Genomic DNA, 27715 nt, shown 5'->3' on the forward strand with positions numbered 1-27715 from the left:
AGAGAAATAAATGTAATATGCTGTGAAGCTACACCAAGTGGAAGAGCATCCATTTGCTGAGATGCATCGAAGTCATCGTCCTAAACTCCAGAGACATGACTGACTTTGTCTCCTCTGTGTTGTTGCACTTCAAAAGCTATCTCAGTTTCACAGGGATTCTCTTCTTGTTTGGTGTTATGCTTCCCAGGTAATGGTCTGGGTTACATCAGCCTTCCTCTTTTGAAGGCTGTAATTCAAGAAATAAGCTTAACACAGCACATTTTGTAGTTTGTTGATGAGTAAGGCTCAAAAGTCTTACTCCACAGCACTTCAAAAAGGATTTGGTGATACTTGAGCGTCCTGCTACACAACAACCTCTCTGACTTCAGGGAACCTGACTGATGGACAAAATAAATCTAGCATCTAATTGATTAACACCACAAAAAGATGAAAGAGACGAGTGTGAAAGTGCAGAAGACGAGGATCGAGTTAGAGGTAGAGGCCAAAAGGACAGAAGGGAAAGGACAAAGAGGAAAGGAGAGAGCTAGTAGGCGCCGAAGAGCAAGAGATTATACAATAGGAGTCAGTAAGTGAGTCTAAATAGACTTAAAGAGGTATAAAGAACAGCAGAAGAAGAGCACAGGAAGAGGGAAGGTCGGAGTTTCTTTGAAGTGCTGTTGGACTCCCAGAGGACTACAAAGCTCTGAGTTTACTCTTAATGGGAGGATTGTTCCACTGCTGTGTTTCATTTAGTTCTGCTTGTTACAATTTTTTTTTTAAAAACATCTGAAAAATGTGCAAACAACTCAGAATTAACAAGGATCAAACAAAGCAAAAAGTACTTTATTCTTTTGCAGCCTCTGACGTCGAGCAAACTTGGACATTTGAGGAACTTTTCTGTTGTCCAGTTGGCAGCGAGGAACTTCTGTCTGCCTGTTTTGTGCTCCTGTCAGTGTTGAGATCTTGTTCCATGCATAAACCGTCAGTCTTAGACCTACTGTGCAGATCAATATTAGCATCGACTGATCGGGCTGCTATTATGTCCAGCCTAGCGGGGAGGACTGCGTGGTTTTTGTGCTCCACATACCAGGAGGTCTCGTCAGAAAGAACTCAAGTCTCTGAGTCTACGACAAAACATGTGAGGGCTCAGGTTGAGGCAAATATATATTTTAGATGAAAGCAGGTCCATATATTTCTTCCTCTGCAGAAACAGCCCATCATGCTGTGAAACTCTCTGAATCTCTTTGTCTCTTTCTGAGAGACATGCAGCCGTCTGCGGCCTTTGACGCTGTGTCTTTCACTCCCTGTCTCTCTATTGTCCCCCATAAAATGATACAAGCGATCTCGTTGATCCCACCGCGGAAACCCAACCCACATGCCTCACACCCCAAACCTTAAACTGATCTCAGCCTCTCCTAATCTCAACCGAAGCACAGGCCTCATTCATTTGTTTTCATTCTTAAAATAAATCTGTGAATCTTGAGCTGTGATTTCCCCACTTTACGTAGATGACCCCATTTACTGTAAACTAAAGTAATCAATGTCTTCTTGCAGCGGGACACACAATGACATTTGGACATGAGGTGACATTAAACCAACTGCTTTCAGTGAACATTAAAAACTGTGAGCTTTACCGAAACATAAACTAATATAGTGATTCAAATATTAAAGTTCGTGTATTCAATTCTTATTTACAGAGCTTGAGGATTTTTTCTCAGAGAATGGATGGATGTGTGTTTGTGTTGATGTGTTTTGATCATTTCGAGGGCGCGCTTGCTTTTGCTTTGCTCACATTTTTGACTTTCTGTGTGTGTGTGTGTGTGTGTGTGTGTGTGTGTGTGAGGGCATCTCTCTGTGTCTGCTGTGTTTATGCATGACTTCCCTTCATTCAGTAAAGTCCCATACGGTAGAGATCAGAAGGCAGGGGTGGCAGATAAAGCTGACAACTTCCAGCCACACACGCTCGACTTTTTTTTCAGATGGGGGATTTGAGGGAGATAACATTGAAAGAGTTCACATACAATTCACCACACAACCCAGCGGACAAAACCGAAGGGAAAGTAGCTGCCAAGAATATTTCTCATGCATAGCCTACACATTTCAGACATATGAAAAAAAAACACTAAAAGGGAAAATCATGAAGGAAGGAATAAAGGGAGGGAAATTGACTTACCTCCTTGGCACTTGGCCCATTTGAAAATAAATTCCTTACTGCACTGCCACATGGCAATGCAGTCCATAGGGACAACAGATATAAATATATGAATACCTAAACAGGTGGACAGATTGGATATTTCTCCACTTTCACCTCTATTGGCTCCCTCAGATGTGAATAATAGCTTAAGAAAATGGCCATCTCCTTCTCCGAATCCCTGCAGGAGGATAAATACAAGACGACAGGCCTGAATAAAGCATCACCAAGTCGTTCATCTACTTCTTCTTTTCCCTATTAACCTTTATTCATCCAGAGAGGCTTTAACTAGCGAGCTCCGCTCTCCTGGCCACGTTTAGCACAGTGGGCACTGGCTGGTTTGTTTTTGTCTAAAACACAAGGACATACACTTTCCTCTTTCAGCTGTTCTTCACATTCACACAGGTGGACATATTCACAGTGGAAGGACGCACCATGAGGATGAGTTTATCCAGACACTTCATGTCCAAAAAGGGCCTGACGTCTTTGCTGCTAATGAATCGCACTCTTATTTATAATATCTTTATAAGGTTCATCTTGATTTGTGCCAGAGAGAGTAATTCTTTTGGTAGCAAAGGGACATACACACAAACTAAAATCAGATCAGATCATGTTAGGTCAGTGAAGCTACAAGTAGTGCATCCTCCAAACGGAAGCAGCTGGCGATTAAACGCAGCAACATAATCTCAGGACCTTAGGATGTTACTCTAAAATCAAAAAGGCAGGGAAACAGAAAGAGAGGGCAGAGAAGAAAGATGGAAAATGTTTGGCAATTAAAATGGCAATATATCATTTTTTTGCTTTAACTTATCTTAAAGAAGTAAGTGTTGATTGCACAACGGCACAATGTAATGGCACCGTCAACATGTAGTCTGGTTCCCTATAAGCCTCGCTTACATCATGCACTTCTGTCTGTGAGCGGATACAGACGATCTCCCGGGAAAATGAAGGCTCTTATAGCACAAATGGAGAGCATCGACCTGTCCAACGAAAACAGAAAGAGGATAGCGCTTTTGTTTTCCTCGGTAGCTGTCCACGTGTAGCAGGAGGCAAATAAGGCGAAGAGGGGGAGTGATAAAAAACAAGGTAAAACAAGAGTGAATTCACTCGATAGAGAGACCTCCGGGACCTGAGAGGGTTCCAAACCGACATGCAGTTTGCATTGTTCCTACAGTGAGCAACAAAACCTGCCTTCGTATTAATACTGCCGGGTGTGTTTCTCTGCCTTTATCACAGCACTGAGACACGGGTTTCTACATGGAAATTGGGATTCTTACGGTTGTTTCTTGCTTTGGACAGGACCCAGGCTGCCTGCTGTAGTTACAAAGTGTTGGTGATTGTTTCTTCACGAAAATGTGGAAACAAATGCGGAGCGTCCTGTGTTGTTGGAAGTTGCGCGGCTCTGAGGAAGACAGGAAGTGATCCGGTTGTCTTTGTAACAGAAGTTCATTTGTCATTATATGTTAATCCCAGACTTTTTAAGCCAGACTTTTTAAGGTTATTCTGGACTTGGCAATGATCCCTGGAAACCTCTCAATGATATACAGTACATAATAAAATCGACTATTTTTTCATGCCTGTTAATCAATAACAAACAAACGTGTGTGTTTTCTGACAGCTTGGTCTTGTCACTTTGTGATCCTCTGCAGCTTCACCCCAATAAAACATTCTAGTTTCCTCTTCAAACCTTCACACTCACTGTACTTCTGATCCCTCCGTATCTGAAGCCAACTTCAGCCCGTCCAGACTGAGGGGAGATTAGAGGAAGCAGATCAATTAAAGCGCTTATCGGTTGTTGGAGTGTGAGGAAGACTATGTGCTGGTCTGTGTGTCTTCTGTGGTAAAACATATCATGAATACATGCGTCACACATCTTAAACAGTGATTATTGTCATGAAGCGGTGTGTGTACCCCACTGCATCTCATTTTAATAGTTTAATTCATAATGTCGAAGACACACTTCTGTCTGCACACGTTACGGTTCAGGAGTTTAGCTGACCTTCAGCCTAAATGTGTTACTAAAGTACAGATAGTAAGAAGAACTTGGACATACAGTATGTCTCTGCTGTGCAGTATGTCCAGTTAAGATAATATGCACTGCATGGTAGCTTTAATCTAACACACACAGCATTTACAGTTAATTCAATAACACACATGGTATGTTTCATAATTATTAAGAGGCCTCAGCTCTCACTTTGATTAAACACAAATAAACTAATTCAACTCGAACTTTGAAACACAAAGCCAAGTTTGCTTCAGTTATGTGTAGCAGAAGTAACAATCTGTTTGCACAGATTTCCAAATCAATACTTTTACACAACTTGGCCTTAAAGGGGCTTTAACTGCAGCTCTAAAATGAATGATTCCTGAATTGATTTCTGCTCGGCCAAAACACAGAACAAGATCATCGTGTGAACAGACACAATGGTGATGAACATCCTGTTGTTGATGATAAAAGCAACAGCCAGCCCACTCCTCAGCCCACGCTGGCCGAACTTTAGTTGCATTTTTTCACTTGACCCCTGGAGGTTGCATAAAACTATAAATGGCACCTTGAGGAGTGTTGGCACTGAGTGAAGCTAAAAGCTGAATGCAGAATGTGTCGTGCACCATGAAGAAATTGTCTCAGGAGATTTTGTGTGGTCAGACGGTCACCTCTACAGCAGTGATCCATCCTCCATCGTACACTCAATACACACAATGTACAACCCTTTGATAACCAAAGAGACAATGTGGGAGATTTGCTTCTGACCAGAGGAAGCTGTGCAGCTCTTGTCTCTGTCTCTGTCTATCTGTCCCAGTCCCTTCTACCATCTGCATGAGACCTTCCAGGCGTCGGGCTCGTGCCTTGAAGACAAGGCCATTCAACCTGAGCAACCCTGAGATTCAATGAAAGTGTGTGTGTCGTAAATTTCTTCACGGTGCAGAGAGGGCAGGATTTTTATTGAAGACCTCTTCGATGGCTCGTGGTGCTTCGGGCGCAGCACAAAGACCTCATTTAAACTGTTTCTTCCATAGAAAGAAAAGGGGAACGGAGTGGGCAGGAGATGTAGACCAAAGGGAGAGCACTTTGTACTTCAGGGAGGTCAGGCTCTGTGTTTCTGTCATTGTGTGAATACCTCCACACTTTGTTAAACTGGGAGCTTCTGTGCGTAACATTACAAGGATCCATGCCGACGACTCCTCCCACTGGTGATTGGGGGGGTGGAGCCGTGTTGTCAAAGTCCCGCCCACACACCCTCCCAACCCAATCGCGAGCACACCACAGTCAATCTCAGCTGTCAATCATGACGTCACGCACCCTTTTTCCAGCATCAAATAAAAGAACAAACATCAGTGTGATAAGAACTACGTAACATGACAGAAACCATCTTTGGGGAAAATGTATTTGAAGTGTACTTGGATTTTTTTATTTGGCCCATGACTCATCCGCTGGTGTTTTGGCTTCAGTTTTGGGGGGCTGTCATGTCGTCTTTATATACAGTTTATGTGTTCACCCCACGACATTTGTCTGACATCTGCAGCTCTTTGCTGAAAATATGGCACATTAGTGAAGCTCAGACAGTAAATCATTGAAGCAGTATAACACAACATGTTAATGCATCAATAAAAACATAATTTACCACAAGAACTTTAGCTTTTGAAGTGCACTTGCTAATATTTACTTTCACCTGTAAAGTCCTTTATAGTGCATTTATTGAGGACTTGAGTTTGTCGTAGCAGCAGTTTATCAGAACTGCAGCAGCACGCACATTAAGCTGAATGCAGCTGAGGACAGACGTGGCGGTGACAGTGACCGATCCTCTTTTCTGTCTCTGATGAAACTTCATCACAAAGCTGCTCTAAGAACCATAAAAAACAATAACCGCCTCCAATTAGTAACAGTAATTACTTAATAATCAGGAGATAATTGCACCACTTTGACTACTGTCACAGTTTATTCATAACAGTGTGTGAGTGTGTGTGTGTGTGTGTGTGTGTGTGTGTGTGAGTGTGTGTGTGTGTGTGTGTGTGTGTGTGTGTGTGTGTGTGTGTGTGTGTGTGTGTGTGTTGGGTACTGTACGTCTGTCTCTACAGGGACTAAATGTCCCCTCAATGTTTGAAGGTGAAAAGTGTAACAAAGTGAGGATGCTGTGCTGCTCAAGTTTGTTGAGTTTGAGGACTCAGATTTAGACTCAAACGTAGTCCAAGAAGGAGTGAAGTCATGAAGTGTTAAAGACACACCGTGAAATCCAAAATGTCTGCTAAACAGCACTAACTGAGCGCTCCATTCAGAGAAACCTGAACTCGAACAATGTTTACTGCAGTGCAAAAATAATTGTTGTTGTCATTGTTGAGCCCTGAAACTCTCTAACAGACAGCACATCAGTGCAGATGCACAGTTCAACTTTCCCAATACAGATGAATCAGTTTCAAGCATTTTCAAGTTATTATCAGGCAGATTGCTGCACAAGAATAAAACAAAAACAACAACAGGTGATTTGTACTGAAAACTGAAAACACTACAGCATATTCTTCAATTGATAAAATGTATTCCTGTTCTGCAATGCATAAAGAAACACACATATACATTAAATAACACTAGCACTGGAGTCTGAGTAGTTAGATATCTGCAGTGTGGAGTCATTCACACAATCAGAGACTGTGTGTTGCCCTGCTATTGGTTACCCTGCAGCTATTTTTCAGACCACCAACATTAAAAACTATATAGTGCAGCCAACCTGGGGTGTTTGTGACTCCAGTACAATCCACCCTCCTCGCTGCGTCTCCTCTGCAGCACACCGAGCCTGCAGGCTTGTGTATTCACACGTCAATCACTGCCGGTGTGAAGACCTTGATGCTGCGCTGCCATCGGCCTCCGAAGGCCTCGCCGTCCGTCCCAGATGAAGATGAAGCTAATAGGAAGTCTGTCGCCCTGTGACACTGATGTGGCAGCCACGGGCACAGCACATATATATTCAGGTGAAATGATAAAACATGAATCCCTCGTGCCTTTTTTGTAAGGGTAATAACATTAATTAAAAAACATACAGAACGTAAAGTTTCATGCTCATGCAGCTGTCTAACAACACAAAATGTGTCAGTGACAGCTCCTGGACTATATCATAAATTCAAATTGATATTTCACGGAGACAGCTGGGGGCGAGAGACAGTTGGCTGCGTGGAATTGCTGCTAAACAAAAGTACTTTGTCTGTGGTTACGAAAGCTTTCTAGACGCTCACACCAAAGTGCTTTAAAAAGCTCTGTTCCCTCCGTTCACACTGCAAAGCGAAGCACGCCTTTTCAAAATTATACCTTGGAGAGCTTTTTCGAACAGCTTAGATTTTGAAAGCGGTGGCTTAAAGTGGATGTGATACCCAAACAGAGGGAAAAAGATGGCTTTTCATCCACATTAGTGTTGGACATGAGCTTCCTCTCACTACCTGTCCCCCTTTCTTTCTCAGTCTCTCACACTTATCCCCCCCCCCCCCCCCCCCCTTGACTCCACTTGCAGTCTTCGTGTTTCGCCTCATTTACACTCCGAAACATCATCGGTCTCATTTTCTCTTTACCCTTATCTTGCTCTCAGTGTTTATCTATCTGTTTTACCCAGTCTTATCTCTCCCTGACTTTATCAATACCCCCTCCTGCTCTCCTTTCTTTCATCTTTCATTCCCGGGCTCTCTCTCCTCCACAACCCCCCCCCCCCCCCCACCCCCATCTGCATTGCCATCCCATTGATGGATGATGTGGTGCTGCGTTGAGGGCTTCAATCAGAGGAGCGGGGGTTCGCTGTAGAGAGCAATCTCAAAGCCAATTCCACTGATAGCCATCGCAGGGTGTTGCAACATGACGTTGCAGCTCTCACCTGTGGAATGAGAGAAAGAGCTGCTGCTCCAGGTGCTGCTTCGCTCAGACTGTAGCACAGAAGGGAACATTTTTTCTGTTGTTATCAAACAGATCAATTGAAAAATGTATTAGTTTGGAGTTTGGCCATGTTGGCACCTGGCAGCCACACCGGACCAACGGAGGCTGATTGAAAGAGCGCTCAGTGTTGCAGGATTGGAGATGGAATGGATTGCAGGAGACGCATTGTTGCAGCTCGATGGTGCTTCATTTCACTCCCCGAGTGCTTTTTGGCAAAGGGCTCGCAGGTGGCCAGAGCGCCCTTTCATGTATTCATTAACACTTCAAACGCTTTTGCTGGTAAATGAGAGAATAAAGGAGAGAACAGCTTCACCTCTGTTGTCCTGTGTTGTCTTGTGGCAAACACACGGCTGGGTTTTACCTCTGAGCCACTCTCATTATTTGCTGACATGTGCTGGAGGAGAAGTGTTTAAGCCGCCTGCAGGGTAAGATCTACACAGGCTGTAATTTAAATCTGGTAATCCGCAATGCTACATTATTTACAATTCGTATTTTCTGATTGTACCGTTGTCATGGGATCTGACTCGATGCCAGGGAAGTACAAATTGAATCCCCCAATAATGAAGGCTGTAGGATGTGGCACAGCAGCAGCCTGTGGAGACAGAGACAACCTATAGTTCAGATATGGGGGAATTTTACTATTTTTACTGTGTACTCAAGCCTTTGTTTTGTCTCTTGCTGAGTCCCAGTTCAGGGGTGAGATTGTCTGAAGTCCCATTTCAAAGGCTCCTGCAAATGCAGCCAAGAATCGCAGGCTAAAAGGCACCTGAACTGGTAGGACTCAACCGGTGTGTCTTTGCAGCCTTCAGGGCCCCACAATCAATTCAATGAAGCCACTATGTGCAGAATGTGAATGTGGAGTTACGTGAATATAGCATCTTTCAGATTATACAGAAATGGATGGAGAGGCCACAAAGCTGAAGATCTATAAGGTTCGTTTCAGCACATCGAAAGTGTTGTGCCTAAAATCCTCAGTGACATGTGCCCTTCGATGCCTTCACTGCTACGTATGAGCGTTTATTTTGCACTGTCAAGACGACTACAGGCGACCGCAGACTGCAATGGAAACTGCGCTCAGTGGCTTTGGCGTTTCAGTGTGCGCTCTGGAAGCGACCGACCGGCAGATCCAAGCATTCTTCGCTGCTCCGTCAGCCTGTAGACTATCGTCTTGTCAACATCGCTGCAAGTTGCTTAGCCTATTTATAACTTTTTTGGACCTTTCTGTTTTGGCAGATATGTCTGATGAGATTTAATTAACTATGATCATTGGGCGATTAGGCTATTGTAGGCAGCTATTAGCTGTCGATAAGATCTGTGGCCATGTGAGGACATTTATTACATTCAGTTAACATTTCCAAAACCATAATATGGAGGCTAGCATACAAGTTCTTTATTTCTTGCAACCAGGAAAATGTTTCCACCTGAGAGGATCATTATTGCTTTTATCAGTAGGCATATTTGATGGCATTATCACTGCTGCGTTGTCTGTTTTACTTTAGGAGCAAGATGTTGAAATCATTGAGAAAACGATTTGTTCTTTCTTTTCATTCTCAATCACCACAGCTTTCTCTGGGAGAAACCTATGAGATGAATGTGAAAGTCAGGTCGTTTTCATCCTGATCTTAACAACATCAAACCCTAAACATAACTCAAAGCTAATACCTAAACATAACCACATCATTATTGTATAAAAGTTTGTAGTGTCTCCCAATATTGTTTACTTGTGTTTGTTTGTCCTCCTCAAGCTATAAGAGAAAATAACAGAAATAACACTTTAACACTGAAACAGCCTTTGGCAACACTCTTTATTGTGTGCATGTCTTGCAGCTTGTGTTACTTTTCTAGTAGTTGCAGGTAACTGTCCAAACACTTAACACTTGATCCCAGAATAACTTGTACTGTGTAGGAGTACCCAAACATAGATTTAACCTTTAAACATGCAGACGCGTGATTAGCTGTGTAGTATGCAAAAAGTCTGCCTCCCTGTAATATTTCCCCCAGAGCTCAAGACGTCTATATTTGCTTTAGCCTCGGGTGGTGGCTTGATGCATATCGATGCAGACGCTCAATAATGGGCCGAGAGCTCTGCATTATTGACAGCAGCGACTCCCGGCTCTCTGAAGATGTCGACTTCAGAAAAGGAGTTGGAGGGAGAGGACAGGCAGAGAGAGGTGGTGTAGATAAAGAAACAGGGATGGATGCAGATAGAGGACAGATATGAACCGAGCAGTCAAAGATCCAGTGTTACATCAGTCCTTATATTTGCTGCTGCTCCTCACCGCCCCCCCCAACCCCCACCCCTCCTCGCAGCTGGGCCAAATAAATCTGGAGAATAACAGAGGGAACTGAAGGCACAAATGTTATTTACAAGACAGGCGTTTTCTCCTGCACTCATACACCCACAAACAACCAGGTAAACAGAGCAGCTAGTCACACACACACACACACACACACACACACACACACACACACACACACTGCATACACAATCAGTCCAAGACGCACACACACAAACACAATAAATTCTCTATAACTATCAAGCTAACGGAGTGGTGGCAGTGGAGGCAATTCTGGTTTGAGTGCAGATCAATTTAGTCATTGTTGAGAGAGGGGGGGGGGGTTAAGTCAGGGAGAGACAGGGGAAACCGGTGCTGATGGTCCTGGAGTCTGAGATGTGCTCCCCCAGCTACATTAGCTTATTTGACTAAACAGCAGCGGACCCTGCCACTCGTGGATTAAAATCTGCGTGTTTTGTCTCAGTCAGTGAGTCGTATTATCGTCTGAATCACATCATAATCTGTGATTTGTCATTTTGCTCTGACAGCAAGTTATTTTGAATTTCATGCGTTCTGAATTGAAACACCTTCCAGTTGAACTGAAGAGAAAGACCGAAAGAGAGACAAATAGGATGATCAGCAAGAGGGCCGGACAAGGTTGAGGATTTTAAGAAGATGAAAGGCAGCGGGTGAAGAAGATGGAAAGGAGGTAGAGGAGAGGAGGACAGGAGAGGGTAGAAGAGAGGTTGGGAGGCACACCTGAGTGTTCAGAGGCCTCTGTCCTGGTAAGAGCGGTCCTGAATTATTCATGGCTGCTCGCCTCGCCTCGCCTCGCCTCTCCTCGCCGTGCCGGCTGCAGCACGCTGCTCACTGCAGAGAAGAAAAAGAAAGAAAAGATTTTTGACCAGAAAAGAAACTGCAAACAGTGCAGCTGTGCTCAGTGTTTTGAGTCAAGTCTATTTGCAGATTTTCAGTGATTTGACAGTAGTTGTATTCTCCTTTAGACTTCACTGGATTTCTCTTTACCTTTCATTACATTGCAAAGAGTCCCAAAAACATGAAGACAAATAACATGAAACGGGTGACATTTTGTTGTTATACTGTCACTGCTGCATGTGACTGGGTGGCTGGGCTGTGAGCTCAGCTGTCTCCTCCTGTCTGTCTGTGCTGGAGTCTCTCAGGACTCTTGCAGCTTCTACCTGAATCTCTGTGGTTTGTACCCAGATATCAGCCTTATTATACCTTTTTTTCTTTTTACCACAATGGCACCCATTGTGGCTGCTGCTCTGTCTCCCTCAATGCAGTCTTATTAGTCTATTATAATACTAGTAGCCTACTGCTGTCAATTTAGGAGCATATTTCAAGCGTCCGCATGAGTTGAATTTCTGAAATTCAGTTCTTTGTAAGTGTGTCTCACGACTTATCTCCACAGAGAAAAAAAAGTGTGTGAAATGGAGAGGCAGAGATACAGACTGAAGCACAGCATTCAGCTATTATGCATCCTCAGTGATTATCAAGACCAAGATGTGAAGTAGCCAGCGGGAGGAAACACTAGCCCCTTTTATGCAGCCTGGTCAAGGCGGGAATGTTGCGCCACTATCCCGCCTCGCCGTTAAGGATAAAACGTACGAACACGGAATGGGGGGCCATTGTTGCTCCGCTCCTCTTTTGCTCCACTGGCATGCTATCAAATCACACAGTGGGGCAGCGTTACACTGGCGTTGTCTGGCTCAGACGACAGTGTTGCAGGATCTCTGTTGAGGGTCCACGTGAATCTGTGTCTGATAGAAATGAATATATCTGTGAGGGCCTGTATTAAGGAATATTCTGTCGAGAACCTCCAAGTAGGGAAAATATATGTCTCCTTTCTTACAGTTGATTTTCGTCATCAAAGTGTTGGAAATTGAGTTTAAATAATGTCTGCCGGCCTCCTCTGACAGGCCTGCTGATTTCCACCTGGGGATAATTCACAATCACAACACGTCCAGGACTCAACCCCCTGTTGCCACAACAGTGCCAGAATTTTAATATGTTCTACACAGTGGGGGGAAGGATTACATGGAGGAGGCTTGAAAACAGTCCTCAGTTACTTTGGGATTTCAAGAGGTCTTGATCTCCATTTGCTCGTCAGAACCTGAGGGATCAAAAGACGGCGGGAAAACAAAAAAAAGTCTTTGCAGGAGAAGATCACATGGGCAGATAGCTGGCTCTTTGTCTCTCTGTTCCTTACTCTTCTATCACTCTGACGTCTCTTATCTTTGAAACGATCCAGCTGGTGATTTCATATAATTTATATAATGACTGGATGGAAAGTGAAGGGTCAGCCTTGCTAGTCGTGTTTGAATCAAAGCAGCCACTGAGCCAGACTCCTCTCACCAAATCTCCTCTTATCATCGCTGGTTAATATACTTTGGTCTGTTGCTGTTCTGCTACAGACTGAGACAGACTGGAAGCATCTGTAACACTGCTGCAATACCTCTGACTGACTGGCAAGTTGCTGCACTGCATTCTCTTGCTTTTATAAGATTTTTTGGGGGAAAGGGCAAAAAAAATGTACATAAAAGACAAGGCCTTACTTTGAGATACCTTCACTGTGTTTGGTGAGTGGAAGCATGTCTGGTTTGCTCTTTGCTGCTGATGAACAAACGCACTTTTGTAGCCTCTGGGTTGCCGCTACGCTAATTTATTTACCCAGTTTTTTGGAATAATATTCTATTCCAGCTGCCACCTTAAAGTACTGCACTTAATTTACCAAATACAGCATGCATAAGCATTTAGTGGTTTGCCGTGTTGAAGTGAGCTTGGCTTTCAGAGAAACTACATTTATCCTTTGAGTCCCTGTCTGAAAAAGTAGACAAGACTAAGAACAAAATATGCAGATGAAATAAGTGAAGGACGCAGTTTTGACTCTTTGCTTATTACATTTCTTGTAATTGAGTTGTTTTTACCATAAAGGGTCTAAATTTAGGTCAGTCAGGTGAATGAATGTCTTTATAACTGGATGATATGACGTTTTGTAAAGCTGCACATTAAATCATTATGTACACTTCACGTCCCAGTATCCCAGTGTTTATTTATTATTGTGATTTTGTTTCAATTTAGACTAAACTTAATAATCCTCTTATATAGAAATATTGCTCACATGATTAGCACGATAGAATACTTCTGAGCTCTCAGTTAGCATTCATGGCCGTGATACACTGAATGTACAGTGCATTGTTCAATCTTTAAGCTTTTCTTGTATTTGATAGTAAGAAGTAGTACGAGCCGGGGTTCTGTTTATGTATGCAATGTGTACGCCATGTTTGCCAATAGATCAGTTTGTAATACTAATGCTGAAGTCAAGTATCCACCACTATCACTGCATTAAAAACAGATTAAAAGAGATTAGGGCAGCTGATCAACTAGGGAGACAGTTTAATGAGGCTAATATGGTCTTTGTACAGTGTTCAGAGTTTGTACCTGGAAATCCAGTGAGTGTCCATCTTTCCTCACACCATCAGGCACGTGTGATATTAAGTCAAATCTTTCCCCACACAGGCATCTGAAACAGATAAACAACATATGTTTGTTGTCACAAATAAAATGGCAGGTGTTGAGTACAGCCAGCAATCCATGCTGATGGCTCGGCACCATATTGGCATGAAATACGGGAAGAGACCACTGTGAAGAGCCTTGGCTTGTCCACGAGCGCTGACGTGACTCATCCTTGATGTTGATGACGCACAAACAGAACATTATGAAACATTAATAAAACACATAACTTCAATCTTACATTTCTGTGACATTTCTGGTCATCCTTTACTCAGCTGTGACTGATTTGAGGTCCATTCTTGCTCTTGGAAACACACTCAAGGTTATCTTATTAGCTTTTTTAAGCAAGTATGAAACTTTGCTCACGTGACAACGGGTGGTTGCATTTGATCAAGGAGGTCATTGGTCACCACTGAAGACCTTCTCTGAGCAGAAACAGTAGTCACATATATGACCACCTGTTGTCGCATGAACAAAGTCTCCATACTAAGGTCACGTGGTGACACTTAAGCAGGTTCTCTTCACTGATGAAGTCCATGAAAAGAGGTGAAAAGCTCCTGAAAAAACAAGAACGAGAACTCATATTTCATCACAAATATCTAGCATTTAGGAAAAACTTTGTGGATCATACAAGACTGTTTTGGTATTGTCATGATGATCGTGTTTCGGCACAAAGAAAGACGCAAATCATCAGTGATTTGTTAACTGAATATGGTTGGGGATGGATACGTATGTGACCGGTTGATGTGTACTTGCTCTAAAAACATAGATAGAATACTTCTGAGCTCTCAGTTAGCATTCATGGCCGTGATACACTGAATGTACAGTGCATTGTTCAATCTTTAAACTTTTCTTGTATTTGATAGTAAGAAGTAGTACGAGCCGGGGTTCTGTTTATGTATATGTATATATAAAAACATGAGAATATGAACTAAATGTGACTGTGTCTTTGCTCCTCACAGGACGGCATGGGCAACCTCAGAATAACAGAGAAGGGCCTGAAACTGGAAGGGAACTCCGAGTTCCTCCAACCCCTCTATGCCAAAGAAATCCAGTCCAAACCAGTAAGTCACTCACAGAGAGACACTCTTATATCCTTGTGTTTTCATCGTGTTGGTGTTTGGTGTCTGTGCAAAGACTACGCTAGCAATGCTAATGATGCTAACACCTTTGAGAATAAACAGCATGTCCTTGAGTTGTACAGAGCCAGGATACCTAGCTCACAGTTTGAGCAATAATCAGAATTAGCATAAGCAATCATTACTTTAGCAGTGAGTTAGTGCCATATAGCGTTTCCCAAATTAATGCAAAAATGTAAATTACTTGCTAGGAAAAAAATGCTCATGTAGTGATTAGCCATAGCTGCACAACATAGAGTAGTGTGACACTGGGTGAATGACAACCCTCAGTATGAGGTGAGAGGGTGCAATGGTGTGAAGAGATAAATGTCTAATGACTGTGACAGTGTGAACTCGAGTCCTGAAGCTTACATCTTACACAATACAGAAAGCATGCGAGACAATCCTGTTGGGACTCATACTGGAAGCATCAAACTACAAGTGCTTCCACTCCACCTGCTTTCACAACTTGTATTGATTTCATTAAGTGTCTAAATGTTTCTCTAACAAAGCTTAAATTCTGTTTGCCGACGCTTTCCAGACCACCCTAGCACAGATTCTGTGGAGGGAACACTGCATGTTCTCACATGGGTAGCTGAAAACCATCCATCCATTTCCTGCTACACATTTGGGTCTGGTTGTAGTGTCAGCGGACTCAGCCGAGTCATCCACTCCTCCTGGGGGATCCTAAAGTGTTCCCAGGTCAGATAGGATGTGCTGTTGGTCTGACATTGTGTCTCATCTCAGAAAACCTCCACAGGGAGGCGATTCCTTTAGAATGAAGGAACAGTACGCCACATCTTGTCCCAAAGTCTGACACCCTGCCAGTAAAAGTCACTGTTCCCATGGTCGTTACCCAAAGATGGTGACCATAAGGCTCGAATGTACAGTGACCAGTAAATCAGGAGCAAAGGCAGGATCTTTGGAATCAACCCTGGCTATGTGACTGTTAGCTGAGGAGGGTTTTTGTTCAGCTTCATCAGTTAGATACAGAGATTTCTACCTGCAGACTGCCTGGAATTATTCTGGTATTTTCACATTTACAAGATAAATCATGTCATGCCACAGCAAGAAATGTCACGTTATTGTCGTGTCATAACATGACATATCATGCCACCACATCATAGCAAGGCCGAAACATATTGTGTGATGTCACAACAAGACATTTCATGTCACGTCAGGACAAATCAGGATTGCGGTGTTGTGACGTGTTGTGTCATAAAAAGATGTTTTGTCATTTCACGTCATAACCAGACAACATGTGTCACGTGGTGTCATAGTAAGACTTGTCATGTAATTCCATGTCATGTTAGGATCAGACACGACATCACGACGAGCACCATATGGCCTCATCAGTGCACCTGTCAGACCAGGTGGTGCTGGTGGGGGAAAAAACACATGCAACAACCCTGGCAGTGTCAGCAACATGCTTTCTCCAGCGTGCTGCACAGAGCCACAGCTACTGCATCAGTTTGCTTGCAGGAAATCTTTGGCGTTTAGCGATTCAAACACAAGTCTTTCAGAGGTCCCCTGGTACCTTCTGTTTACAAAATTAACATTCTGATGTGCCTCCTGCTGTCTTTATAACAACTACGAGGAGTATCCAAGCCGAGAGATGGCACGATAAAGGTATAGGCACGCTCTCCCTCTGTCTCTTCTGCTCTGGCAGTAATAATAGCTGTGTGCAGGTAGTGGACGGATAGCTTGATAATGCAAGAGAGCAGCGCGCTTTATCTCTGCTGTCTAGAACCTTATGCAAGCTGAGAAGGAGGATGAGCGATGGAGATGGGAGAGCAGAGAGGAGCGTAAGGGAGTCGGATAGCAAAAGACAGCAGAGTAAGGATGGAGATGGAGATGAGGAATGAGAGAGAAGAAGAAGAAGTACTACTAATAGAGACGGAAATTAGGAGACAGATGGAGGAGGACTGAATTAGAATGAGAGAGACGGGAAGCCAGCGAGCATATTTTGACAGGCAGCGACACGCAGGAGGCGGCCAAGTTCACCACCGACTCAAACAAGCACAACATGTTCACATTGTGACATTATGGCATATTAAGTCCCGATTTCACCAATCGGTACAAGAAGTACCTACTGCAGATCTCTGGATCACTCGTTTGGCTCTTCGGTTAGAAAGGCTTTGCTGATGCAGGCCAGTGTATGACATCATCAACATATTCATAACAATAAATACAGACTGATAGAGCTAGGATATTTAGCTGGGAGCTGTTGTAGCCATCTTTGATCATAAACTATAAACACATGTTGGTGTCAGACCAGTACTGAGAGTGCAGAGGATTTCCTTTGTAAAATCGAATTATTTGCCAGATCATATTGGAGAAAATTGGATAGACAGTAGAATGGAGATGAATATGAAAAGAGACACAGAAAAGAAAAATGAAAGGGCAAATAGGAGGTAAGAGGGGAGACACTCGAGCGGAGGGAGAAATAAACAGAAGAGAGCTCAGAGGGGAGGATAGATGGCTGGTAGCTTCAGCAGAGGGGGTGAGAGGAATAGTAATACCAAGGAGGAGGTGATGGGAGAAGACAATTGGTCAGTCCAGGAGAGGAGACAGACAGATGAAACCAAGGAAGACCCCTGCTGTGGGTTGCAGTTATTCCTCTGTTAATATTATTGCACTCTGGTCTCATTGTATTGCCCAATACTTCCTGCACGGCCTTTCCCATTTAGTCTTCTCTCCACGCCTCTTCTGTCTCGTGTCCTTTGATCTTTAGCCCTCAGTCTTTCTCTGAGTTTGGCTTCGTTCACTTCAAGTGAATTGAGACTTTGTGACCAGATTCAGGAAGTGACCATAACAATCCAGTATTATAGATTAGCTTATAAGACTGATACAGATCATGCTGCTCTTATCAATATTTCCATATTAACAATGTTACCCATTTGCTGGTGAATGCAGTGAAGCATTTAGCCGCTAAAGAGCCAAATAATTCCCCTTTAGAATATTGAACATTCATCAAGTTGCCAGAAACATAAATCCAAACGAAAGCTAATGTTGCGCTTTATATCTGCTTGTCAATAAGCAGGTACGCTAACAGGTTTGCCATATTAACTTAAAAGATGATATGTCAGTGTTCACAGCTTGTTCCTGCTGCCTCCCAGGTGGCACCAAAAATCAGTTAATGCAGGTTTTAAAAAATGCCTCACACTTTGACGTTTGCTCACTTAATGATGCCACATATAATCCATGAAGTTGCTGCAAGTAATGATTATTTTCGTTTTGGATGACGCGATGCCATAAAACTGTGTCTGACCTGCGGTCAACGACCCAATTTACAGTGATGATGAACAAAATCAACAAAATCCTCACATCTGAGAATCCGGTAGCAGCAAATGATAAATGAAATTAATTAATTGTCAACTAAGCATCCATCACTACTCACAACCTGCATCTTGACACCTGTGCACTCTTCAAGGAAGTGAGCCTGGGCACTAAACTGTGGATTTATTTTGATAAGACCAGGTTCAATTTCTGAAAGAGCCAAAGCATTGCTCCTGAAAATTGGTCCTTTGGTCTTCTTACTGAGGTTTAATTCAACCAGTGAGTGTTTTGCAGCCTTTGGAGCGTCCAGTAAATATTTCTATAACAAACTCCAATCCATATGTCTCTCTCCTAGACTTTCGTCTATCTCCTCTCTTTTTTCACTCTGCTTATTCCTCTCTGTGTGAGAGGCATCCTGCTGGGAGTAATATTGTCTGTTGCATTAGTAACGAGGAGAAGAAGGAGGTGGAGTGGATCAAAGGCACCACACAACAACGAACTAAACACATGTACTGTACACAAACAGCCCCGAAGGACTCCTGCAGGAGCCTCTCTGGGGCATTTCAAGAGACAGTTGCAGAAAGATGCAACGATGAGCTGGCTGCTATCAAACACAGCACACTGTACTGTGTGGGTGTGGTTTTGAAGCTCAAGCCTGGTGCTGTGAAGAAAAACAACATATTATACATTACCTGAGCTCATTAGCACAACATAGACTGTCCCATTTTTCACTGTGTTCGTCACCAGGCTGCTAGCTCTGCGTATGGATTATGAATTACAGGGATTGCCATGAAATGTGGGCAGTGACTGATAAGAGAGAGATAATGGTCAAAATGAGAAAATGAATGATCCTGTCTCATAGCAATGCTGTTTATATACTATTAATTACTTATTACTAATTATAATTACATTTTGATGGAAGCGTATTTGCTGCCTGGATTATGTTCACTGGCAAAGTGTTTTCCACTGAAGGCTGCAGAGACATGGTGGACAGGGACTTTAATACCAAAGAAGATTTTGGTTAAAAGTAAATATGTCCTCTTCTTCGCTTCAATTCAACTGTAGGAATACAAATTAGGAACGTTGTCAGTGAACGTTCTGCAGATAAGTTTTTGTGAACATTTTGGCAGATGCGTTCATAATGGGCACAAAATGTAATCCAGATGGTATTAAGTTTCTCTCACAATGTTACTGTTGCAAAGAAGCAGTATATAAAAGTAGGTTTCCTGGCAGGGCCTATCCTCGTGAAGAGGAGGAGAGGAAGGTCGGAGTAGAACCTCTGCTTGAATGAATGGATGAACGGGTTAACACTGGTCCTCGTGAAGCTGCCCATTTCTGCCTCCTGTTCTTTGTTGACTGATTAGACGTATTTTTCATGTTCTCCATCTTTTATTGATGTCAGCCTAGCTGCAGGTAATAAGATCCAACGAGTGAACAGTGACTCCTCTGCACACTGAGGACCTGCTTTGAACTAAAGGCCCCTACACATTGTGCCATCTTTGGCTGTTGCAGGTAAAAACTTTGGTCGTGAATCCAAAAAGGTGCTTCTAGGTCTCGTTCATCGGCCGAAGTACACGTAGAAGTTAGAAACAGCTCCAACCTTATGGCCAGAGCTTGTTATTCATTATCTCTCTTTATATAATTTATATTATATATTGTAGTGCAACAATGTAAACATGGACTCACAGTCTGTCATGCAGCTCGTCCAGTGACACATGCAATGAACCTGTGCGATCGCTGTTATAAGTGTATGGAAACCGATTATTATTAAGTCTTATTTTCTTAAAATAAGTTAAACAAAAAGGACTTGAACATTTTTGCAGTGATATTTTCAGAGTCATATAAACAAAGTTCATTTGAAAGGAGCAGCGCATCAGTGAGTGCTCAGGAGTCACTGCTAACTCGTTAGCGCTCACTGCCTCCAGCTGTTATTGCAGAGCCTCGGTCTGATCACATGGTCAGTCCTTCTGTTTTATTCCGTCCTTTGTGTTTGGGCAGCTTTTCAATCCCTGTACAGTTGCACTTTCTGGTGTTCATGTACAGTTTGTCAGAAAACTGCCTCACTGTACTTGTAGGAAGTTAGTTGGATCCTCAAGGGCACGTATAGAAGCTGGGCTCTGTGTGTTTGTGCACTGGTGTGAGACAGTGTGCTTGACATAAGTGTAGGTAAAACTATAAAGCTTCTCTTACCCATCAACATTTAACAACCACTAGATTATACTGTAATTGTCTGTCATTTTGAATATTTGGGAACTGTGATCGAGAGCCACCCTACCTTTTGCAGGCACCTTAATTCAATGATTTTGACAATGGCAAGCATATATTGGACGTGGTATATAAGTAACTGGGGGAATGTTTTGAATGCTTTTTATTGTTTTGTATTGTATTGTATGACCTTGCTACCAAAGCACCTTGGCAAAAGTCAAACTAGTTTACTCACAAACACACCTCAGCCTTGAAAGACGGAGTGCGCTTGTCAAACCTGACATGCTCAAATGACTCCACAGTTAATGTTAATGTAATCAGCGCTGCGACGCCGTCTATGTATAGACTATTCTCCATCTTCTTGTTAGTTTTACATTCAGTTCACACCTCATTGTTGTTGTAATAACTTCTTGCTTGCATATCATACATTTGCTGTATTTACTGTGTGAACTTCAATAAGTTTAGCAAGAGCCATAATGTTATCAGTAATATACACACAAGGCATATCCCCTCCTCGGCTGCAAGCGCAGCACAATGGTCAGGCCGTTATCTCTAATTAAGAAGTTGACTGAGGCATGAAGATTAGTCGGGCACAGAAAGACCAGAGTGTCCGACGTGATCAGCATTACAGAGGTGCAGGGCACTCTGGGAAATGGAAGTTATCAAACGGAGCAGGAGGCTGAAGTCTCTGCACTCGGACGGCTATGGGGTGTGTGTTTGAGTGTGAAGTTTTACATTTGTGTGCTCCTGTACTTTTTTAGTATTACACCGTCCCAGCTGACGGAAGCCAGCAGGTGACAGGATGAACTAAGTCAACAGCTCTGTGAGGCCGTGCTTTAGGAACAACAGCGCTTTGAGCTAAATGCGAACATGCTGATGTTAAGCAGGAATAATGTTGACCATGGTCACTGTCTTAGTTCAGTGTGTTTACATGCAAACATTTGCGATTAACACCAAACACAAACTACTGCTGAGGTTAATGGGAACGTCATTAGTTAAGCGGGTGTTCGGCCATAAAGTCCATAAAGGAAATTTAACAACCACGTTATAATGCATCCTAAAGGGATGAATTTCTGAACCAAACTTCATGCTAATCCCATCCAGTAGTTTCAAGATCCTCTTGGGATCATGAAAAGAATTCATGGCAACCTATCAAGTATTTCCAGAGGTCAATCTGGACCAAAGTGGTGGACCCACTGACCGACAGTGCCGTCCCTAGAACCCCACAGCATGTGTTGTATAGTTATAGTATAATGCTTAAAAGTTGATTAACATTAAAAGGATGTCATTTTTATTTTTGTGCTTCATACTAACACAATGTCACAATACCTCAGTGTGCACCTTCAATATACTTCCATGCTGTCCCCATAGAGGACATGCTGTCCCCATAGAGGACATACAAATACAATTAAAATAGTCTATGGTCTTATACTTCTTTGTGAGGGCCAGACTAAGTTTACAGCTTGAGAGTGAGGACATTCGGGATCATAAGGGCACTCCTGTCCTAAAAAACCACAGCACTGGTCGTTTGTCAGAAAATGTTTTAAGCGGTCGTTACAGTAATCAATGTAATCTAAAAATGTAATGTAAAAAGTAGTCAGACGAAGGGTGACCTACTCAAAATGTCGTCTGGAGGAAGTTGGGTCACTGGCAACCATCCAAATGTGACTTTGACATAAGAGACATAAGAGACGAGGACTCCCGTCCTGCAACAGTCAACCTTGATGGTTCAAAAAACAAATTCTTTCCTCACCATGAACATGTTTCCCACAAAAAATGTTTTGTCTTCAACTGGTGATTTTTCCCTTTTTTCTATGCTATGAATACTTGTTCATAAAAAAACAATAGTTTCATAACCATTGCACCACAAACCAAATAAATAACCTTGTCCGTGTCTCTGCAGGGTCGCCCGCTGTTCCTGCAGTCGTCCAGAAACGTGTCGGTCAACATCGTCAACAGCAACAACCAGCTGCTCACACAACTTGTAACAGGTGAGACGCAGCAGGAGAATCAAACCGCTTTCATGTAGTTTATTGATGTTGTCTTTTGATATGATATGTGTTTTCATTTTTCAAAAACATCAAACCTGACAACACTGACGACATCAGCTGCAACAGATGCACGACATGTAGAATTTTATATGTTCCACTCGTCAGAAAAGAGATTCTTTTATCCCACAAAACAAGTCCACCTTTCCCATTTCATATGCTTCATTTCTTCTTGGAACATGTATGATGAGGCTACGTTATTGGGATCATTGATCAGGATTTTCCCCTTACAGATTGAGTCATTTGAGGCCTGACGAGGTAAAACTATCCAAAGAAAACCAGATACGTTATTTCCCATCATTTGAATCATTTTGCAATTTTAGATTTATCTTGGGACCCTTTTGGGAGTCCAGACTCTCAGGTTAGGAACCAGTGCTCTAACTGCCAGGAGTCATTGCCTCATTTCCAGGATTAAACATTAGTACATCATAAATTCTTCCACTGTTCCCCTTAACGGTGCCAGCAGAGGCCTCAGTCGCTCCACCATAACTCTGTTATGCACTTTCTTCTTTACATTCGCCCATTCTCCGCCTGTCACACTCTAATAGAGTTGGCAGTCTTCTGTGAATGGAAATCACTTTGTGTAAACATGCACAGGAAGTGTCTCTCACGTTAAAAAGTGCGCTGACATTTCCCTTCTGGGTCTGAAGAGGAGGAAGACGAAGTCTGCTTGGATGTTTCTCCTGGATGACTAAGCGGCGTTCGTGTACGGGGAGGAACTTCACATCCCAGATGGAGACTGACAGAATCAATTGCGCACGTGTCAATCAGTCACCCCCGACGCCGAGTGCTTTCTGCCACCACATGAGACAAAGCAATTTGAGTTGGAGGGAGTTCTCTATATTTCCTATTTCTTGTTTGTCGTGACACCAGTCACCGTTTTGGCAGCTTGAGTCTTGAGTATTTCCCTGCAGACTTTCAGTGAAAAGTGTCTTTGTGTTTGTGAACAGGTGATATACTCTCTCAACATTTTTTTGCTTCTTTATTCGATTCCTTTCATTATTTTTGTTAATTTTGTAGATTCTGAAGTGTTGGATGCCATCGGACTTTGATCATTGATGTCTAAAGTTTCAAGATATGAAATGTCAATGAAACTGGTGTTGATGTTTGCACATCTTGCTTTAAACCAGCCGTGAATATTTTGATGTTAACAATGTTTCAGATGTCTATGTGTAATGTGTGTAGTGATGAACCTGCAGAGGATTATCACCTATCCTCTGCAGCGTTTTAGCATCTTTCAGCTCAGTGTTTTGGTTTTCAGCCTTCATACATCTGAACATGCGATTGTTTAATATTCAGCAGTCCTGCAGGACAGCTTGATCGTCTTCCACTGGATGCATTTTAAATGTTGAAATATTGATGTCTACCTACACTGAGGTAATTCAGTAAGAAATCAGCTGCAGCTCCTCTTTGATGTCTCCTCTCTGTGTGTCTGGTTTAGGATCCAGTGGATTTAAAGCACGAGGGAAGATGTTTGAAGTCAAATCCACCTCTGGGAAGCTCCTCTTCTCCGCCGACGAACAGGAGGTGGTGGTGGGCGCCGAGAGGCTCCGAGTGATGGGTGAGTGACCAGCTGATGTAGGGAGGCTGACCGGTTGTCAGGATCCACTGATGTTGGTGGAGGACGTCATGTTTGTGCACACAGATATTTGTTGCTGTGACTGGTCGTGGCTTTGTTTTAATATTGGCATCAAGGATTTTAATTCTAATTGAATTATTTGTTCATTAAACCAACTGAAAATTGTCACTTCAGATATGTGCTGGTAGTACTCGTGTATGAGAGGAGTAAGATGAATACTAGGAAGAGGAGGATGAGGAAGGTTTTTTAAGCTTTTTTTTTGTAGATAGAAAATTACAGCTTTGTGAAGAGAGTGGTGGGGGGGGGGGGCATGTAGTCCTTAGACAAATGAGTTTTGTGTGTATGACGGGAGATAAGAAGTGACAGAGCTGTTCCGACTGCAGCGGCCAGTCGGCCTCTCAGTGACAGATGATTTCCTGTGAGAGCAGAGGGGCGTAACTGAGGATAGTGGAGGCAAAATGAGTTCACTACAAAAACATGAATGCAAGCGTGAACAAAGCATCAGCAGACAATGAAGGTGGCAACAGTGAAGATCCTCCTGCAGATTCACTGCAAAGTCTTCCATGAATGTAAAACACTAAAGTGTCCTGGTTTTCAACATCCACGAGCAAATTGTCCCTCTTTTCACCACAACTGAAATAATAATTACAACATTATACTTGTTTCCAACACTTACATAGAGGTTAAACACATAACAGTTGTCTGTATGTGTGTCGACCAGTTAAAGTGTCGTTGTCAAGGCTGTTGCTAGTCTATGAATCATAGACAAGCGTCAAAGGCTACGTATGCTAACGGTTAGTTGTCATGCTGAAGTCGGTCTTTTCGTCTTTTCTAAAGAGCTCCAGGAGGCGAACTCCCTCCTTTGTAAAGTACCTGACTTTCTGCGTTCATGGCGTCCATGGTGTTGAAAGGTGAGCTCGGTAGGTGTGCTAAGCACTGAAATAATTGCCCCATTTGTTGGTAGGTGTTGCACCGTATACAAGAACATTTGTTGTTCATATTGTGTTCCATTCCTTTCGTCATGAGTAAGGTAATCATGTAATCAGTTTTACTCAATTAAATGAACAAAAAGCACAAAGTCTTTCACTAAATATGACGGTATTATCTTTTCAACCAGTGTTGACTGTTGTTGGACGGGTGTCGATTCTCTTGATGGTAACTTTATGGTTATAATAACGCTCTCTGACAGGTTCTGAGTTCTGGAACATTTTGTCGTTTCTGCGTTTATTGATCATATAAATATTTGCTGGAATTCGGCCAGTAAAACCAGTGTTAGTAAATATGGCTGCAGTAAGAGAACTGAGCTAGCATAAGAAAGTCATACTGAGAGAGGGGGGGCTTCCGATCATGAGAAATCACACAGAAGGCTTAAAAAATAATACTCTCTGTATTAATTAGGTTTAAAGAAACCAGCTGACCATGCTGCACAAGGGCAGATTTAATCATGGCTCGTTTCTTATATTTAGTTTCACTCACTCGTACAGCAGGATAATTGGGAGGGAGCAAAAATAACTTGCAGTGAGCATAATTAAGGTATCAAAAAGCACCAGACAACACACACACACACACACACATTTTTCAGAAGTTGTGTCTTTGATTCAGAGTTTATCTCCTTTTTAATTTTTTTTTCTCACATAATTTTCATTCCCTCCCTCTCTTCCTTCCCTCCATCCGACTTAAAGACGTCTTTTCTTTCTCCTGTTCCTGTTTCCTCTCTAACATCATTCACCACTATACCTCCATCTGCAATCATTCACCATCACTCATCCATCCGCCCACCCGTTCATCAATCCATCCATTCAATCTCATTAATAGATAAACTGATATTTGAAGTGTCTCCCTCTCGAATGGGCCGCACATTTCCACTTAAGAGCTCCCATGGGTGCTCTATCTCGGTGTCTCTCTCTCACTCGCTCTCTCTGACACACCTTTCAGAGCCCTGTATGTGAACAATTACTCTTCATCCTCCTCGACATTCATTTACATCCTTTCCTGCATCACTGAGTCAGAGTTCATTACTGTCGCGCACCTCAGCGAAGTGCTCCTCTTAACGGAGGCGGACACAGATGGAGGGTGGTGATGGAGGAGGGGGGGGCGAGGAGGGACGAGTGAAGACAGGTAGTGCTGTGAGTTGTTTAACAGAAGGGAGTTGTTATTGAGGTAGTATTTATTTCAAAGTCAAAATGATTCAAATATTCACCTGTTGCTGCCTATTTCAACTCAGTATCAAACTTTGATATCCACAAATCCTGCCGTCAGTAAACACAACAAGCTGCTCTTGTGGGCGTTTTTGATTTAGTGTTTCAGAAGATTTCTTGGACGTCAGCGAGTCTGAGCAGACGAAGAAAAGCAGAAGACAAATTTAAACAATAATAGAGGTGAGGGAGTCTTGTGCAGCCCTGCAGTCTGAACGAAACATCCCACATTTTAAAACTGGGGTACATTTTAAGACATACTGTACCAGTACGACAAACTCATCTTTTAATCAATGCAATCCAAGAGCCAATCATACTGATCATGCATACAGGTTGTGCCCGCTGGAGACAGACACGACAGAACCAGAAAGACAAAGGGAGAAAAAAAGATCAGTATTGAATTCAGTCTTTCAAAGCACTTCAGTCAGTTGTGGTGACAACACGAAGAAGCCACTGGGAGCAGGTGTAGGGAGAGAGTCGGAGCAGAAACACAGAGGGAGAGAGCGCCAGTGATTTGCCAATTACTCCATTTATCTCCACGGCCGTTTGATGAGGCCGCTCAGGGCTACGAGGCTAATCAAACACCTTGGCAACCGCTGCCTCAGCAGACAGAGACGGCCCCCTCAGTTCCCAAAAGGCTTCTGTTGAACTCAAACTTTCTATGTGTGGCACCTGGGTGTGTATCCATGTCTTGATGTTTTTTCCATTATTATGTTTCTGCATGTGTCTTTGAACCTCCATACATATTCACATCTTTAAATAGCTGCTGTAGGTCTTCAATTTAACATTCTCTAACAAAACAAGCCGAACTTCTCAAACTCATCTAAATCTCAGGTCATTTAGTGCAAGCAAGCGTTTGATCAAAGGATACTTCTAAAAGTTGAAGAATCTTCCCAAGCACTGAGTGGCGGTCTTTGTAGTATTGAGGTTTGGTACCCAGGTCTAGATACAGTATGCATTAACTGAGCACTGTCCTAGGAATTAGGAAGTAGCTGGTTTGTGCGTCTTTCATAAAGCGTACATTCATTTTAGGTTCAAGCACTTAAACATCTACCTTAAATGTAGACAAGTAGAGGAGTAGCAGAGGCTTCATTCATTCAAATACATTGGATGTTTGAAATGAACATTATAATGTCGATGATAAACTAAAATGAATGTATTTCTGTGTGAAGGCAGTTTAAGACTGTCCTCACCAGACAGCTTTGTCCTCTTTCTTTACGTTTTCCAGACAACTGAAATAGCATGTTGCTGTAGCTCCAGGAAACCTCTCAGCGAGGAGGTCGGGAACGTGTTGTTGACATTGGAGATGGAAGTTTGCATTCTGTCTCCTACCAACATTATCTATCATGGTGTCTTTTAATCATAACCACCATCCTAAACTAAACTTTCACACCTCAGATGAA

The 27715-nt window shown here is 42.8% G+C and overlaps 1 protein-coding gene across 1 annotated transcript in view; it reads left to right on the forward strand.

Moving 5' to 3' along the window:
- sgcd (sarcoglycan, delta (dystrophin-associated glycoprotein)) overlaps nt 1–27715 on the forward strand; it is a 109468-nt gene that overhangs the window by 37648 nt on the left and 44105 nt on the right. Inside the window, exons 3-5 of the mRNA XM_070917356.1 lie at nt 14851–14952; nt 22394–22481; nt 23980–24099. Coding sequence (XP_070773457.1) covers nt 14851–14952; nt 22394–22481; nt 23980–24099 — 310 coding nt within the window. The remainder of the gene's footprint in view (nt 1–14850; nt 14953–22393; nt 22482–23979; nt 24100–27715) is intronic.

The sequence above is a fragment of the Enoplosus armatus genome, chromosome 13 (genome assembly GCF_043641665.1).
Source record: "Enoplosus armatus isolate fEnoArm2 chromosome 13, fEnoArm2.hap1, whole genome shotgun sequence".
Lineage (NCBI taxonomy): Eukaryota > Metazoa > Chordata > Actinopteri > Centrarchiformes > Enoplosidae > Enoplosus > Enoplosus armatus.